The sequence below is a fragment of the Eucyclogobius newberryi genome, unplaced genomic scaffold (assembly GCF_026437365.1).
Source record: "Eucyclogobius newberryi isolate DKJ021-1_F unplaced genomic scaffold, fEucNew1.0.hap1 SCAF_15, whole genome shotgun sequence".
Lineage (NCBI taxonomy): Eukaryota > Metazoa > Chordata > Actinopteri > Gobiiformes > Gobiidae > Eucyclogobius > Eucyclogobius newberryi.
Window position 1 is genome coordinate 11931875 of NW_027315779.1, and position 16181 is coordinate 11948055.

Consider the following 16181-nt stretch of genomic DNA (forward strand, 5'->3'; position numbering starts at 1 on the left):
TTCTGCCAAACTGAAATATCTGGATTTGCTCAACAATAATCTCATAAAGTGTTTTTTAATCCGCTTCCATAAAGACTCTAGTGTACGGAATATTTAATGCACGTGGCGTCGATGTGAAATCCTGAATTTGTGATAGTTCTTTAAACGCACCAAAGTGAATACATTATAATCATGAACCAAACTGAACACAGATAACAAATGTAGCTCCAATATACTTTGTACACAGATGAATCAGTTTTGACAAAACATTTATTTAAATAAATTATGTCATTATTTTTAGTTGAATCAATTGCTTTTTCCTTTTAGTAAAGACATTAATTTATTTATTAACTATAAAAAATATGAATTAATAATGTTGGTTGTCTTTGAGGAAAAGACCATTTAAATGTTTATATTACTTAATTCGGACTTGATGCATGATCGAAAACAAACAAACAAACATAGATTTAGTTTTCTTTGGATTGTGATTTTGTCTGGTATTGGGCTCTATGGTTTGTTTTTGTCAAGCAAATAATTATGTTAACAATAAAAAAGTATTATTTGACATAAAACACAGATCTGTTGCGAGTCGTTAAAAACATGACGTTTGTATGAAAACCTTCTCACTTTTCCGTGGCCATTGAATAAGAAACTTTTTTGATTCGAGCCCTAAATGATAGTAACTGTTGTGAAAGCACAGATTTATTGTCTGAAAGTAAACACATTATACATTTATATTTTTATGCCGCGGACACGGCTTCATTCACTGTCAACAGTGCCACCAAGTGGCCAAAAGAATACACAGCAATGAGTTCGTGACTGATCTGTTCATTTGATTCTTTCTAAATGTTCTAAATGCCAGGATGTAGGCCAACACAACATCTGTGATGAGATGAAGAAGTGTACATTTGAAAAAGATATTGGACAAGTGTCTTTGATATTTTTCATCCAACTTTCTGAAAGAAGAGTGACTGGTCAGACAAAAGAAAGTTCCAAGAATTAAATGGATCACTAATTTACATCACAAACATTATTTAGCCCAACAACTAAAGGTCTAACTCACAAGTGGATTGTGTCGGTTTTAAATGCATTCAAAGCGTGTTCATAGACTTATATTTCCTTTAGGTTAGACATAAAGGAGGTTGAACACTGTGAGCTTCAGACGCAGGTGCTTCAGGAGAAGCAGGAAACACTGGGTTTGGCTCAGTCGCTGCACCACACGATTCCACGAAACGCTGCAAAAATCAACTAAACAGCAGAAAAAAACACTCACCAAAAACTGCAGAGAGAGAAAACCCAGAGGTTCACCACGATGCCGAAGCGCCTGAACATCAGGTGTTTTCACAGTCACCACAATATGCAAATGAGGCAGAAAGAGCTGCAACTTTGTCTCATGTAATGTTCCACTTAAAGGTGCACTGCGTCCCTTTTCTGCCATCATCTGAGTCCTCATCATGCTATTGCTCCAAAATATCTTATTATATATATTGTGAGCAGGCTCGCCTCTTCACAGATATGACCCGTAACGTGACCCGGTGGCACTCATAGCTTTAATGCAACACTATGGAACATTTCAGGCAGATTAATCTCTTCTTCAAGCCCTGTGCCAGAAAAGTGTCATGGCACCTTGGATATGAGGCCAGCGTTCACAAGCGAAAGACGAAAGACCTTTATTCTGCTTATTTAGAGCCCTCTAAAACAGAGGAATAAATAAAGAATAAACTTTACACTTTTAGCCTTCATTATCCATGACGTTATGTCATTGTTTGGCCACCAGGCGGCCCAAGGGTGAGCGAGCAAATAGGCATTAAAATGCTAAATTAACCAACACCGACTTTATGGGTAAGGAAAAAAATCGAATTATCCTATAATAATATGTTTATTCAGGAAATTAAATCGGTCACCAACAGCACCAAGGTTTTGAAGTGGGACTGATTTAATGTTGCCTATGACAGGACTGAGCCTGGAGCCATTTTATTTCACTACGTCATGTTGACATTTTGCTTTTGGTGTCGGATCACACGCCTCTGTCCAGATCTGATCCGTCAGATGTGACCGATGACGCAGTAAAGGACAACCGCGCGGAAGTGTTCTGTCCCGGGTCACTCGGAACCGCCCTGAGGCGGGACCATGGGCGGGACCATGGGCGGAACCATGGATGTATTATATTATCGGGCGGGACTGGGGCTGGAGCGGAGGCAGTCCTCTCCTCAGAGGCACGTGCCACAGGGACTGGACTGCGCTTGCGTCAGGGTGAACCGCTACCTGTGCCAAAGATAATTTAATACATTTAAAAAGTTATATTTCATTACTTCCGTTTTTGTATCCCCTTTTTTTCTACTTTAATTCAGCTACACTGTAATTGGTGTTTTGCTCCGTAAAGCCAGAAGTGGGTTCAATAAAAAGTGAAAGAACCTGCTAAAAAGGCTATTGCTCTGTTGTGTTTCTCACTCTTATTTAGGACACGTAGGCCGGGTGCAGCCAAGATATATTTTATATGCTGTATTTTTGTACTATTATGGTTGTTTTCATTACACTCCTCTGTGAGTGGAGTTCATTTCCAAAAACGGCGGAGACGGCTGGTGTGGAGTATGACCTGCAGAGTGGATCCTGGACTACCTCACAGACCGACCCCAGTTTGTGAGAGCCCGGAACTGTGTGTCTGACACTCGGACCTGCAGTGTGGGGGCGCCCCAGGGCACTGTCCTCGCGCCCTTTCTCTTCACCCTTTACACTGCAGACTTCAGACATGACACGGACAGGTGTGTCCTGCAGAAGTTCTCTGACGACTCTGCCATCATCGGACTCATCACGGACGACGATGACGCGGAGTACAGGGGACTGGACCAGGACTTTGTGGACTGGTGTCAGCGGAACCACCTCCTCATCAACGCGGGGAAGACCAAGGAGATGGTGGTGGACTTCCGCAGACGCCACCCCACTGCCCCCTCACCAGTGATCATCCAGGGACGGGACATTGAGAGAGTGAACTCATACAAGTACCTGGGTGTTCATCTGAACCACAAACTGGACTGGACTCATAACACAGACTGTACAGGAAGAGCCAGAGTCGGCTCTACCTCCTGAGGAGACTCAGGTCTTTTGGAGTGACAGGGCCAGCAGTGGCTGGTCCATTAAGGGCGCTGGAGCGCCACCCCCCCCTGTCAATCTACCAACTAAGTCAATTTCTTTTGTGTCTAAAAACAATATCATTTATTCAAAAATATCTTATATTCTTATTAGTGTAAATGTGTAAAATAATAATATATATCCATATATATATCTATAAATAGATATAGATGTATACTTTGTTTGCGCGGCGCGTGGTCTGCTGTGCAGCCTGCGTCACTTTTCTACGTAGCCGTGGGGCGGTTTGAATAGCGCCCCAGAGCCTCATAGAAAATCAATGGGGATTTTTAGCCAATCAAATCACACTCAAAAGTGACTACGTCATTATGGTTTTCTCCATAGGAAAATAATGACTGACGGGCGCTCCAGAAAGCGTCCTTTTGAACGTAGTAGTTACGCCATGGAGCTACACTTTTTACGCTAGAGACAGAGACATGTGCGCGCGCCTAAGCGGAAGTGCCACACACGCCGTGTTTTCCGTGTTTACGTCTTAAAACTGCATCTGTGCATGCGTCTGTGACAAAAGGTACGTCCAAAACGACTCAGAATGAGCTGCTCAACTGTTTGCTGCTTTATTCGTGTTGAAAGCGGCTGATTTCGTGTCAATCTGAGCCGAGACATGTGTCTGTCAAACCCAGTGCTACGTTACCATGACAACAAACACGCAGTTTATTACTTGCATAAGGCTAACGCTAAGCATTAAGTATCGCTTAACTTCTAACTTATCATTAACAAAAGTGGAAATAAAGTGTGTTTACTTAATTAATTCAGTTGTAAATGTGTATTTAAAATATGTATCCATACAGTCAATGTTAAAAAATTCTATTTTGGTCATTTAAAAAAAACAAAAACACGGTCATGTCAAATAGCCCCCCCTATAATTTGTACCACCAGCCGCCACTGGACAGGGCCACTCCTGAAGACCTTCTATGACTCTGTGGTGGCATCAGCTCCTGTAGGTGTGGCCTGCTGGAGCAGCAGCATCACAGAGAGGGAGAGGAGGAAGCTGGACAAAGCTCCGTACTGGGCTGTGTTCTGGACTCGGTGCAGGAGGTGGGGGACAGAAGGGTCCTGGCTAAATTCACATCTATGCTGGACCATGAGTGTATTTTACCATTATTAGTCGTATTACTTTGTCTTACGCTAGCTGTTTTATTTTGTATTTATTTTCCCCCTCCATTCCTTATTAAAAAATGAGAGGTTCTGTCTATAGGAGTTTTGTTTATAAGAGTTTTTGTTTACAAGAGTTCTTCTATTAAGAGTGTTTTTTTATCTACCTGCGTTGCAACAACGAAATTTCCCCATATGTGGACAATAAAGGCATATCTTAAACCTGACTCGTAGCCTTCTTGGTCTTATGGACTCTTCCGGCTTGTTTCCATTGAAATGTTGTTTCCATAGAAAATGTTCCAACTTATAATCATACGGGTAACACCTCCAAAAAAGCTACGTACTGTTACTTTAACGCTTTCTAAACTTTGACTTATTATACACGATATATAATAATTATTTGTCTAATCGCGGTAGTCGCTGCGTGAAAAACGACGCTGCACCTGACCCGCATCGCATTACCCTCTGCGCTTTGTGTCTTTGGCTGCGTGCGCGGCTCCGTGCGTCATGACGTAGTGCGTGACGTACCACGCTCCCTCGGTCTCCTCCGGTCGCGCAGTAACAGCCGCAGCAGCCTCCTTCTCTCCGCTCGCTGCACCGAAACCACGGGCTCTCGCAGGTACGTAAACCCCGCTCCGCAGCGCCGCCGGAGCCCGCACTGCACAGCGGCGTGACCCAGCGGCTCTGCCCGGGGAGAACGCACTAATCACGCGTGCAGTCTGCGCGTTAGCCCCCGGTGCGCTTTAGCTGGAGGCCCGCCGCTGCTGTTAGCGCGAGAGGTCGTGCGGCATGCGGCGTGCGGCGTGCGGCGTGCGGTGGCCATTGACTTTACCACCGGCTTCTCATCAACGCTTTACCGTGACAGAAGCACGCGGGCTTGTCAGCTCCAGTCTCCGGCTCTCGGGACTAACAAACTCGTGATGCTAATGCTAACAGCTGGTTAAACTTGGAGCTAATGCTAAAGGCTAGTGGAGAGGACACGGATGCTGCCCTCTGTTCAGTCCAGCAGAGTTCTTCAGGGACAAACATTAATGACTGGTCTTGTTTTGGCATTTAATACTTTTTTATTAAACACAGCTTTTGGATTCGTTTGCCAAGTTTCATAAGATTGAGCACACTTTGCTAAAAAAATAATCCAATAGTACTTGGTGTTCTTAAATATTTGACAATGGTTTAAAAGTCTTCAGCTAAAATCAAGACGTAAAACGGAATGAGATATTTTATATTTATAATGTTTTGCCGGTTTAAATAAATTGACAGATTAATGACAAATTATTGAATATTGCCATGAGCTAAATGAGGTTTAGACCAAGCGAGAATGACTTATTTGGTCTGTAAATTTACTGGTGAAACCACTAAACCCATCACTCAATCCTCCTGCAAGAGGTTTTGTTGCTGTTGCACGTGTCTAATTTTGAGATGTCTGATTACACCGTTATCTCAATTTTTCCATGAATGTGTCAATAGTCCTGGTTTAGGCCTGGTTTGCTCCACCTGTAGCCCTTTATCTGAGACATTTATTCTTTACTACATGTGTCCAAAGATAGATTTTAGGAGCACTGTAAAAAAAAAAACTGCACGGTCTTTACATTTGACTGTAGATCTAGTGCAGTCCTGGATCAGACCCGGTTCAAGCCCGGGATTCGCCCTCGTTTGTGCCACGGGCCGAGGTTGGTACGTTTTGCAGACTGGTTCCTCGTGGTCTGATCCTGGAATAATCGCGGTCGAAACCCCCCCGAATCTGGCCCGCTGTAGTCCACGTTCAGTCCGTCCGGAACACGTCCAGAAAAGTCTGGCGTTTTGAAGTGCTGGCAGTGTCCCGTTTATCTCTGGACCGCTCTTGACCCGGCGCCGCTGAAGGTCGAGCCTCTGCACGTAATGGCTCGTGACATTTGGCCGCGAGTGATGCGAGCGTTGACACGACACATCCGCGGGGGGGTGGACACCGGCTCCTGACACAGCCGCGGGGGGTGGACGCCGGCTCCTCTCGTGTGTGAGCATTTATCGCAGCCAGGGGACTAAAAGCTTTACCATAAACTCTACGGCAACGTGGCGTTTCTCTATCCACTGCATCGACGCGGCGACGGAAGCGCATGGGCGATATGTTAATGGGACAATAAACGTACAGCTGGACAATTGCAGTAAATCCTCGTATACAATCATGAGCACTAGAGCAAAGGCAAAGCTGAATCAAACGCTGCGCTTCTGTGGTTCATGTCGTATAATCCCATCCCATCGCTGAGAATACCAAAAACGCTCCAGTGAGTCGTGAAATCTATGGTTCCAGCCACAATTTACCGAATAAGAAGTCAATATAGTTATCATGACGTGTCTGGATAGAAGTGCTATTAAATGCACTGTAATGTCCTGATGGAGCTGTCACTCCCTCTTACCGTCGCTTTTGCTCGACAGTTTCCCGTTTGAATCCGAATTTTCTTCACCGACGTGACGACACAAGTGAAATAAAACGTGTATGATTAATATTGGTTGATACATACTGCTCGGATTTTGCTTTGAGATAAATCCATTATTCTTTGCGTTCAGAGTTGTTTGGGGACACGTGCACGCTCTCTAGTGGCGCAGTTGTGTATTGTTAATCCCTGACTTTTTTCCCCCCAGGATTACAGTGGATATTTTAACGCTCCTTCTTGCTTATTTCTGTAATCCTGGTGTAAATAACAAGGTGGAGATCTTTTACAAGCTTGAATTGACATGTTCGGCGAGGATTTGGACCATGTTGTGAAAGTAATGAAGCCGCTATGGAAAAACACTGTCACTCTCTTTTGGCACTCGCCTCAGTGACTCACTGCGGTCGGGGAAACGAAGGGAGTTCACTTTCACAACGGGCACTTCGGCCGCCAAGCTTTTTTAACCGACGAATCGCGCTGCCGAGCGTAGATTCCTCGGCACAAAAGGCGCTCCGGCGCTATCGCCAGAGGCTGCTTGAGTAAGCGAAGGCAAATAGCCGCGTGTTTAAGTAAACGCCGCGTTTGGAAAGGGCGGAATTGCAAAATATCCCGGAGTGAAAGGCTAAACGTAGAACTGCATTGGATTTATTATCAAAGAATGCACGTTTCAAATCGTACTCATTATGAACGCTTTCCTTTGCTCCAACGTGCGTTATTTCGCGACGGCCATGAACTGCATAGACCATGATGCTTTGCGCCTTTTCACCGCAAAGCATCATGGTCTGTTGTTTAATTATTATCCATTGACCTACACAAAATGAATAATGGAACGAAGCAAAGTAAATTTTTCTTAAAGTTTCGTATGACCGTTTTTTATGATTTTTAAATGTTTGCCTTATTTGGTGTGTTAATACTTGTTGTACATATAAATTATAGTTTTACACCAATCGAGCGGGTATTTGTGGTGAAAATGTTGGAAAATCTGTTAAATGAAAGGAAGTGACATCACACCAGAGACACTCGCTCCAGTCAAAGTTTTTGCAGAATTTACACAAAAGAAACAACTTTTTTGACTCTCTAAACAATAAATTCTACAAAATAAAGTCGCTCTCGTATATTTGTCAAATAAAAAATATTGTGCGCTCAGATTGCTGGGTAATTTCCTAGTGTGATGTCATCAATTACAAGCAGGTTGTGAAATAATAAATTAAAAAAAAAAAGTTGTTCTGGGATATTTTTTTTAGGAAAATTCATAATGTATTTATCTTAACTGCATTTTAGTTCTGTGAGTCGTCCGACCTGCAGGGGGCACTTTGAGTTACTTTGCTGTTGAAACGCTGCAGTTTTCTTATTTTGGGACAAACAAAATGGATCTTTTATATTGGAAAAACTTTATAGTGGTCCTCTTAACGTCTATAGAGTATTCATAGACCATTTCCTTGTTAGGTTTTGTGATATTTATATTTCTAACTTTGATGTAAGTGTTTGATCGTTCCTCTGATGTTGTGATCGACGCGTTTCGGGATCAGCGTGTCACGTTTTTTCCTGTTCTTCCTTTCCGATAACGTTTGTCTGGACGTTTGTGTTGCAGAAAATGGCCGCTCCTCCCACTTACGTCGACCTGGGGAAGTCCGCCAGGGACGTCTTCACCAAAGGCTACGGTAAGACCCGAGAAGAGCCCCCGTTATTCCACCAATCGTGACTCTCGTATATCGGTTTGATCAGTAATCGTGATTGTTCAGGTCGTGAAGACCAAAATAATGATGATCGTGACAATTCTAGAAGCAAAATTATGTGTTTTTTTGGTTACGTAAATGTTTTTTCTTTATTTGGCTTTATTTTGTGTTTCAGAACTTTATATTTGGTAAAACCGCTCACAAACTTGAACATTCGCCTGTCGAGACCACAAGAATGAAAAATGTTAAGATATCACTGTTGAATGATGAATAACCGTTAAATCGTGATGTTTCTTTTCCTCACAATAATCGTCACACTAACATTCCATATCGTGACGTGCCTAATCTGGACTAAACAGACTCTAAAACATGTGCAAAAGACTTTTTTTTTTTAATAACAAAGATTTAAAAATGTCAAAGAATAAACCACTTTTTCAGATTTGTTCCTCTTTTTTTTTTTTTTTACTCAATAAAACATTGTATCTGTAAATTTTCTGTATCTAGAAGCCTTCAGTCTCAATTTAAACCTTTATTTGATCGATTAAAAAGTCTCAATGTACAATAGTAAGTTACAAAATACTAAAATAAAATAATCAAACATTTTTGAATTTCAATTTGAATTTAAATGTGATTAATTTGTGCTGTAAAAGCTCTTGTACATAACTGCCTTCCTCTGGCTCGTCTCGTTTGTCCCTTAATTGGTCCGTTATGTTTTATTGCCTCCAGCGGAACAAGTGAAAATGTCTGATCCAGACGAACAAGAATGTGAACTTTCTGAATGAAAAAGTGCAGCTAACGCAACAAACGCAGATTAAAAGCACTTGAGGGTTTTTTGATTATGGCGCAAAATTATGACCACGATTGTCTCATTTAAATCCTGATATTTAGAACGATTACTTCCATTTTCCTCCTTAAATAAACTCTTATCAGTTGTAGGTTTTATGATTGATTTAGGCCTTAAATAAACCATTTTTAAAGAAACTGTCCCTTGAAAGATTGATAAAATCCAGTTTAAAAACACAATTGACGGGCGCATTTTTAAGTTTCATGTGGGAAAAAAAGATACTCAAACGGTCAAACAAAGCGTGAACATAAATGTAATAAGTTTCCTTCAGACTGATGTAAAAGTAGCACCACTGCCACCGCGATTGATTGTTCCGAGCTGTTTTTAAAAGGGTGAAAAGTCCTCAAAATGGCGAAACGCGTGCAACGCAAACTGCTGCAATGCAAAAGAATCGAACGGGACGGACGAGGACGCGCCGGGAATGATACTAAATCAATTTACCGTCCAGACACATTATTCACTTTGAAAATGATGTTAAAAATCGATGTTTAGTCCCAGGACAATCCATGTTCAGTTCACGGGAATAAATCGGGCAAAATTTAAACGGTCGAGCCTGTTGTCGGCGAGTTTAGCGATTGAATACTCGTTATCGGGTCCTAGCGCGGGTTCCGAAATGCACCGCGAGCTGAGCAAAGGCGCTTTACGACTCAGCATTGTGCGAAAACAACAGAATTAATGTGCAAATTGAGCGCGGTTGATGAAAACGTGCACTTTTTGTCTCTAAACGCGCTCCGTCCTGATCCACGAACGGCCTCACTTCAAATTTAGTCCAAAAAATTCTCATCACGTGACATTTTTGTCTTCCGTAAACGGCTTATCGATTGGTCTAAAGAGTAATCAATTAGCGAAACGATCGTTGGCTGCACCCCTGGGTTTAAACGATGGAAAAAAGTATTTCTGCACTTTTTTCTTACACATTTGTTTGATAATTACACCTCAAATAATAAGTTTAAAGTTGCGTTCATCAAGATACTCAAGCAACATCAATATATGATCTTTTTGCTTCCATAAAGTACTGATTGTTTATGAACTCGTTGCATGATGAGGCCATTTCCTGAACATTTGTGTGTTTTTGTTTTTTCCTCAGGTTTCGGTCTCATTAAACTGGACTTGAAAACAAAGTCGGAGAATGGCCTGGTAAGTCGGTGCTAAATGAGCTTAAGCCGCAGGCGCCGCCGTAGATTAGCCCCGATTCACCTCAGTCGTGTGTTTACAGCGTCAACAACCAGCTGCTGTACGCTGTAAACACGCTGTAAACGCGCTGTAAACGATGAACTGGATTTTCACACGCGGGAAAAAACCTCCGCCCAACGAATCCCTCGCACTCGTTCATGTCCACATACTTTTACTTTCAGGTTTAGGTCGAACTGTTTTTTTTCAGGCCGTGAAGTGGCGCTGGGGGTGGACCGCCCAAGCGCAGCCAATCACAGCGCAGTGGTTTCATTTTTGTCAAAGTCCTGCTTTTACGAGACGCTTTCTCACCCAGGGCCGCATTTTTGCATTTGACATAGTTTTGATGCCTCCACCTTTTAATAAGACTGGGAACATGAATATTAGGTTGGTATAAGATCAAAATGCTTGAACCTTTCCAATTTTACTGTAAAAAGCACTACATTTTGTTGTTTGGACCAACTTAGCAGGAACTGGAGGGCCAACAAAAATTTGTCTGGTGACCACATTTGGGCCCCGGGCCGTAGTTTTTAAATGCCAGCTTCACAATGTCTGCGCCCCAGCGTTAACATCTGAGAGGAGACTGAAATATGAAGGAATTTTATTGTGCAGCTCTATGTTGACCAAAAGTACAAGTTTGTCCTAATTTATAAACGATGCACTGAGGCGGATTAGACCAACGTTATACAGATGACAAACGCTGCTCCCAGAAAAGACTGTTCTGCTCACTGCGTTTGCACTGAGCTCGCCGTGTCTCGCCGCCCGCGGTCTCGTCTCATGTCGTGATGTTCTGACGCGCTCGCTTGTTGCCGCAGGAGTTCACCAGCACCGGCTCGGCCAACACCGAGACCAGCAAAGTGAACGGCTCTCTGGAGACCAAGTACAAGTGGTCCGAGCACGGCCTGACGTTCACCGAGAAGTGGAACACCGACAACACTCTGGGCACGGAGATCACCGTGGAGGACCAGGTCAGGCACACGTCAGGCGTCACATACTCGCGTTTGTGTTTCCCGCGTCTCACGTTTGCTTCTTCTGCAGCTGCTCAAAGGCCTGAAGCTGACGTTCGACTCGTCTTTCTCGCCGAACACCGGGTAAAGACTTTTGAATGACCAATGTGCAAAATAAACACACGTTCTAGAGCGGCCACAACAACAGAAGTCTGTTTTAGAATATCAATTGACACTGCGCAGCCTGTGTTTTAGTCTTCACTGGGTTTATTGAAGTGTAACTAAATCCAAAACTAACTTATTTAGCTGATGAAATGTTTGATTTGGCCACGTTTACTTCTGTGAACATGTCCTGGTCATTTTAGATGTGAAATGAATGTGAAATATCTCGTTACAACAATAGTACCTGCACACGTCGCACACAATCAAAGAAACGTCACAATTTACAAGGGATTTTATTGTTTGTAAAGACCAAACTCGCGCTCAAGACTTGGACTTGACGACTCGGTATCACATTTATTTTTGTAAAGCCCAAACTCGCGTCATCAGCTGCCTCGCACGACGACGTCGGCCAATAACAGAGAAGCAGAAAAACAAACGTCACAAGAATGAAGGGAACTATCCCAGAGCGCATTGTTCTTAGACCAACAGGTGTCGCCAAAACCCCACAAACGTCAGGCATGTCGTCGTGTTGTGCTCATTGCGCTTTCCATTTACTGTAAATATTGAATGCCGGACGTGGTCAAACCTCCTGGTCAATGCCCAATCACAAGAGGTGAAGCGGGGCGGGGCCAGGTCAGTGTGTGGGTGGAACTAACTTGAAGCTTAAAGCCATATGACACATTAGACTCTTTACACTAGATTTTACTGAACATTTTGCCAGTTTTTCTCTAATTTGGCAATTTTTTAACATTATGTCTCTTCCTGGTTGAACATGGCCAGCAAATATGACATAGGTGGAGGTATTCAACGGTTACCTAGCAACCATACTGTAAACAAAGGCCAAAATCCTTTTAAATCATACAATAGTTATGATTTGACAAACAATTACTCCAGACGACACCTTTTTCATTTTGTGAAATTATTGCTTAAACTTTCATAAAAAGTTGCGTTGCAAAGTTTCTCTGCTTTTTTTTTTAATGGAACAGCACTTTTTGATGACATCACAGAAGGCTGACGTGCCGTGTTGTACAACTTGGCATTACTTAATGTAATTTGTCATATTCTTCACAAACTGCCACTCGATTATGATAAATATTTACCTCGGGACGATCTCTCCAAACGACATCATAATAATAGAAACGCGAGACCCCGACACGTGGCCTTTAATGTCCGGGTCAAGGGTCAAGCATCACACAAAGCGAATGGTCTGTAAATCTAACTTTGACAGTCCTAAATATTTATTTCTTGTCTTTGATTCTCTTCTTCTCTGAACAGGAAGAAGGGCGGTAAGGTGAAGACGGCCTACAAGTGCGAGCACGTAAACGTGGGCTGCGACGTGAACTACGACATCAACGGCACGGCGATCCACGGCGTCGCGGTGGTCGGATACGAGGGCTGGCTCGCCGGGTACCAGACCACGTTTGAGGCCGGCCGCAACCGGGTCACTCAAAGCAACTTCGCCGTGGGCTACAAGACCGACGAGTTCCAGCTCCACACCAACGTGTAAGAGTTCGACTGGGAACGCTCGCGCCGCAGTCTACAGCACGCCAGCGGTTCAGTTCCTTTGTTTGGCCATTTTTATTTTTTATTAGAAGAAAGAACAAACATACAAAGCAACAACAGAGGGAAAAAAAAGATAATAGATATACAAAAAAAACACAAAGAATGAGGTGGATCAGGGAGAACATAAGGTAAGTAAAGGTGTAAAAGTAGAAAATAAAGGCATGGCATTTAAAAAATAATCATAAAATAAAATGTGCGCTTTAAGTTCTGAATAATTTTCCATTTTGTCAATTTGATTTTTAAATAAAGATTAATTTCCTTTTTTGTTTCCCCTTTTATGGTTTGTAGTTGAAGTGTGATCAATCGATTCTTTTCATTTTTAGGATTTCTTTGGCCGGTAGGCTTTAATCAGCCGAGTGTGAAATGGGGACGAGAGAATCAGAGGATTTGAAATCACAGGACGGCTGAAGGTTCTGGCTATAGGGGCGTGGCAGCGTCTCTCGCAGTCGTGTGGTTCGCCGGTGGAAATAAACTGGCCCCTTTTTCCCGTGGCGCTATGACGCCGATAGGACACGCCCCCTCGGTCCTCCCGCCAGCGTGATCATTGCCCAGTGCCGTTCAGTTGGTTCTGCACTTCCAAGTCCAGAAAATCTCCCGGACGATTGCTTTTCTGGTCGATCAGTTTAGCGATTTATTCTTTCAACTGAAAGAATATATGTTCAGAACGCAAAAATCGCACGATGACAAAAAAAATTACCAAATTTGACCCAGACGAAGCTGAAATGACGCAGATGATGGACAAAATGTATGGGCAAAAGTTATTTTCATATATTACACTATAATTTTACATTTTCCACATAATTTTCATGGATTTCTGGCTCGATTTGCATCTTAAAACGACTTTTCTCAGCTTGTTGACAAAATTCCGTGACGTTTATTTTAATCGATTTTATTACGATTATCTCTTCACTTACTGCAGCCCCGGCGCCAATGTGTTTTCTGTTAAATCAAACGGCTCGTGTTCGTTTTAAAGAGTTCTTCTGCAGATTTTATTTGACTTTTGTGCTTTGTTCCCGTCTTGCTGTCGGTTTTAGAGCCTTGACACAATGTTTTGCCTGTGTGTTTTTTTATTCTTTCATTCCCGAGGTTCAACATGATGCTGTTCCTCAAGTTTGTGAGCAGCTTACTCGCTTGAACTTTCTGAAAGACAAATTCAAGTTAAATGTGACAAACATCCAGATAAAACTTTTTCCTCTACATTCAGGTATATTTTTTGGGCTGTATATTGAACAAAAATGCTTCTAAAATGGCCAGGATTATCAAGGAAACGAGTGTTTTCAATGTTGTCGTTTGTCGTATTTTCTGTAGTGGGTCAATGACCCAAACCCTTTTTAGGTTCCGTACTATGCATTTTTCCTCACAAAATACAATTGTATTTCTCTTGTGTTTCAGAAACGACGGCACGGAGTTCGGCGGCTCCATCTACCAGAAGGTCAACGATAAACTGGAGACGGCCGTCAACTTGGCCTGGACCGCGGGCAACAGCAACACTCGCTTTGGCATCGCCGCCAAATACCAGATCGACCAGGACGCCGCCTTCTCTGTGAGTGAACGCCGAGTCTTCCAGCGGTTTCAGTTTGTTTCATCAAATAGAACTAAAGGATGATTGGACATTACACTCTGATCACTTCACCACCACTAATCGACTATAACGTAATTGTATTTTAATGATCTTGATTGTTATCTGGACTATACGGACTAAAACGCATAGAAGGCCGCCGCATTATTAAATTTCATAGATCTTCTCTTTACAAGCCTCTAGTCGCCACATTTCAACCTTTTATCTTGTCAAAAATGTATTTAAAAAGTCTCAATGCCATTTAGCACCAAATATAGTCAAATTTCTTCCTCCAAATCTGAATTTAAAAAAGCCCAAGCCGATCGTTGCCTGTTTGAAACCGCCTTGATGCGCGCTCGCCGGTGGTGCTTGGGTCGAATGTGGGTTCCATCCCAGGCCTCGACCATTTGCCGACTGTCTTTGCCTCCTCTCTCCCCCTTCAGCGCCCAGCCTGTCCTATTTAAATGAAGCCCCAGCCCTGATTTCAAACGTATATTTCACAAATGTTTTTTTTCCGCTGTCGACCATCTTGCTCTTGTCTTTCCAGGCGAAGGTGAACAACTCCAGCCTCGTGGGCCTGGGCTACACTCAGACGCTGAAACCCGGTGAGTCCAGGACCTTTACCGTTTCCTACCCGCTCGGCTGAAGGCAAGGGAGGGTGTGCGGTCAAGGGAGGGTGTGCGGTCAAGGGAGGGTGTGCGGTCAAGGGAGGGTGTGCGGTCAAGGGAGGGTGTGCGGTCAAGGGAGGGTGTACGGTCAAGGGAGGGTGTACGGTCAAGGGAGGGTGTACGGTCAAGGGAGGGTGTACGGTCAAGGGAGGGTGTACGGGCAAGGGTTGTAAGAAAACGGAATAGCTGGAATCGCACTGCCAACCTGTGGGTCGGCGCACCGTATCTGACCGCTCTACCAAGGCCAATTGACGCGAAAGCGAGAATCAAGCCGCAGATCTTTGGATTCCGGTGTAAAATCAGCAACTTTGGCGATGATGAGCAAAAAGCGATTATTTTTTAATATACTCTGTAAAATAGTCAAACTTTGATGTATTGTACAGCGACAGAACACAGAATAAACATGTTTTTAAAGAGTTTAATGACAAATGCCACCGAGATCAGATCACGATTCAATGTTCATTCCTTTTACCGTAACTTGATGCATACGTCGTGTTCTTGTCTTTTTTTTCAGGCATCAAGCTGACCCTCTCCGCGCTGCTGGACGGGAAGAACGTCAACGCCGGCGGCCACAAACTGGGCCTGGGTCTGGAGTTCCAGGCATAGACCCAAACGAGGGACCCGCTCTACTGCGCGCGCACTCCTTCCCACCAGAGCGACCCCCCCAAAAGCGTCTCTCGGTTAGCGTTAGACGTCACCAGTCGATCCCAAAGCCCCCTAGATCTGTGCTTTAGTAATACACACCGAAGCGCCACTTTTTCAAAAGGGAGAATTTTAGAACAAATTCATGAGCCGAAATTTTGAAATGCGTAACGTTTAAGGGAACCCGAGCCGATTCGTGTCACTACATTCATACTCTATGCTTTAAAATGAGTTCAGACGCAATTAAACGGCAGCTGCCATTCCACGCGTTGGCCACCAGGTGATGCTGTTACAGGGCTTGTTGGCAAACGGTGCAGGAGCAGAT

At 43.4% G+C, this 16181-nt stretch overlaps 1 protein-coding gene across 1 annotated transcript; it reads left to right on the forward strand.

Moving 5' to 3' along the window:
- The first annotated feature begins 4709 nt into the window (after positions 1 to 4709).
- On the forward strand, positions 4710 to 15878 carry vdac1 (voltage-dependent anion channel 1). Its single transcript, XM_072446076.1, has 9 exons — positions 4710 to 4837; positions 8218 to 8287; positions 10234 to 10283; positions 11132 to 11284; positions 11355 to 11407; positions 12701 to 12928; positions 14381 to 14531; positions 15094 to 15151; positions 15729 to 15878. Exons 2-9 carry the CDS (start codon positions 8221 to 8223, stop codon positions 15818 to 15820), a joined length of 852 nt encoding a protein of 283 aa, XP_072302177.1. The 5' UTR covers positions 4710 to 4837; positions 8218 to 8220; the 3' UTR covers positions 15821 to 15878.
- The last annotated feature ends 303 nt before the right edge of the window (positions 15879 to 16181 follow it).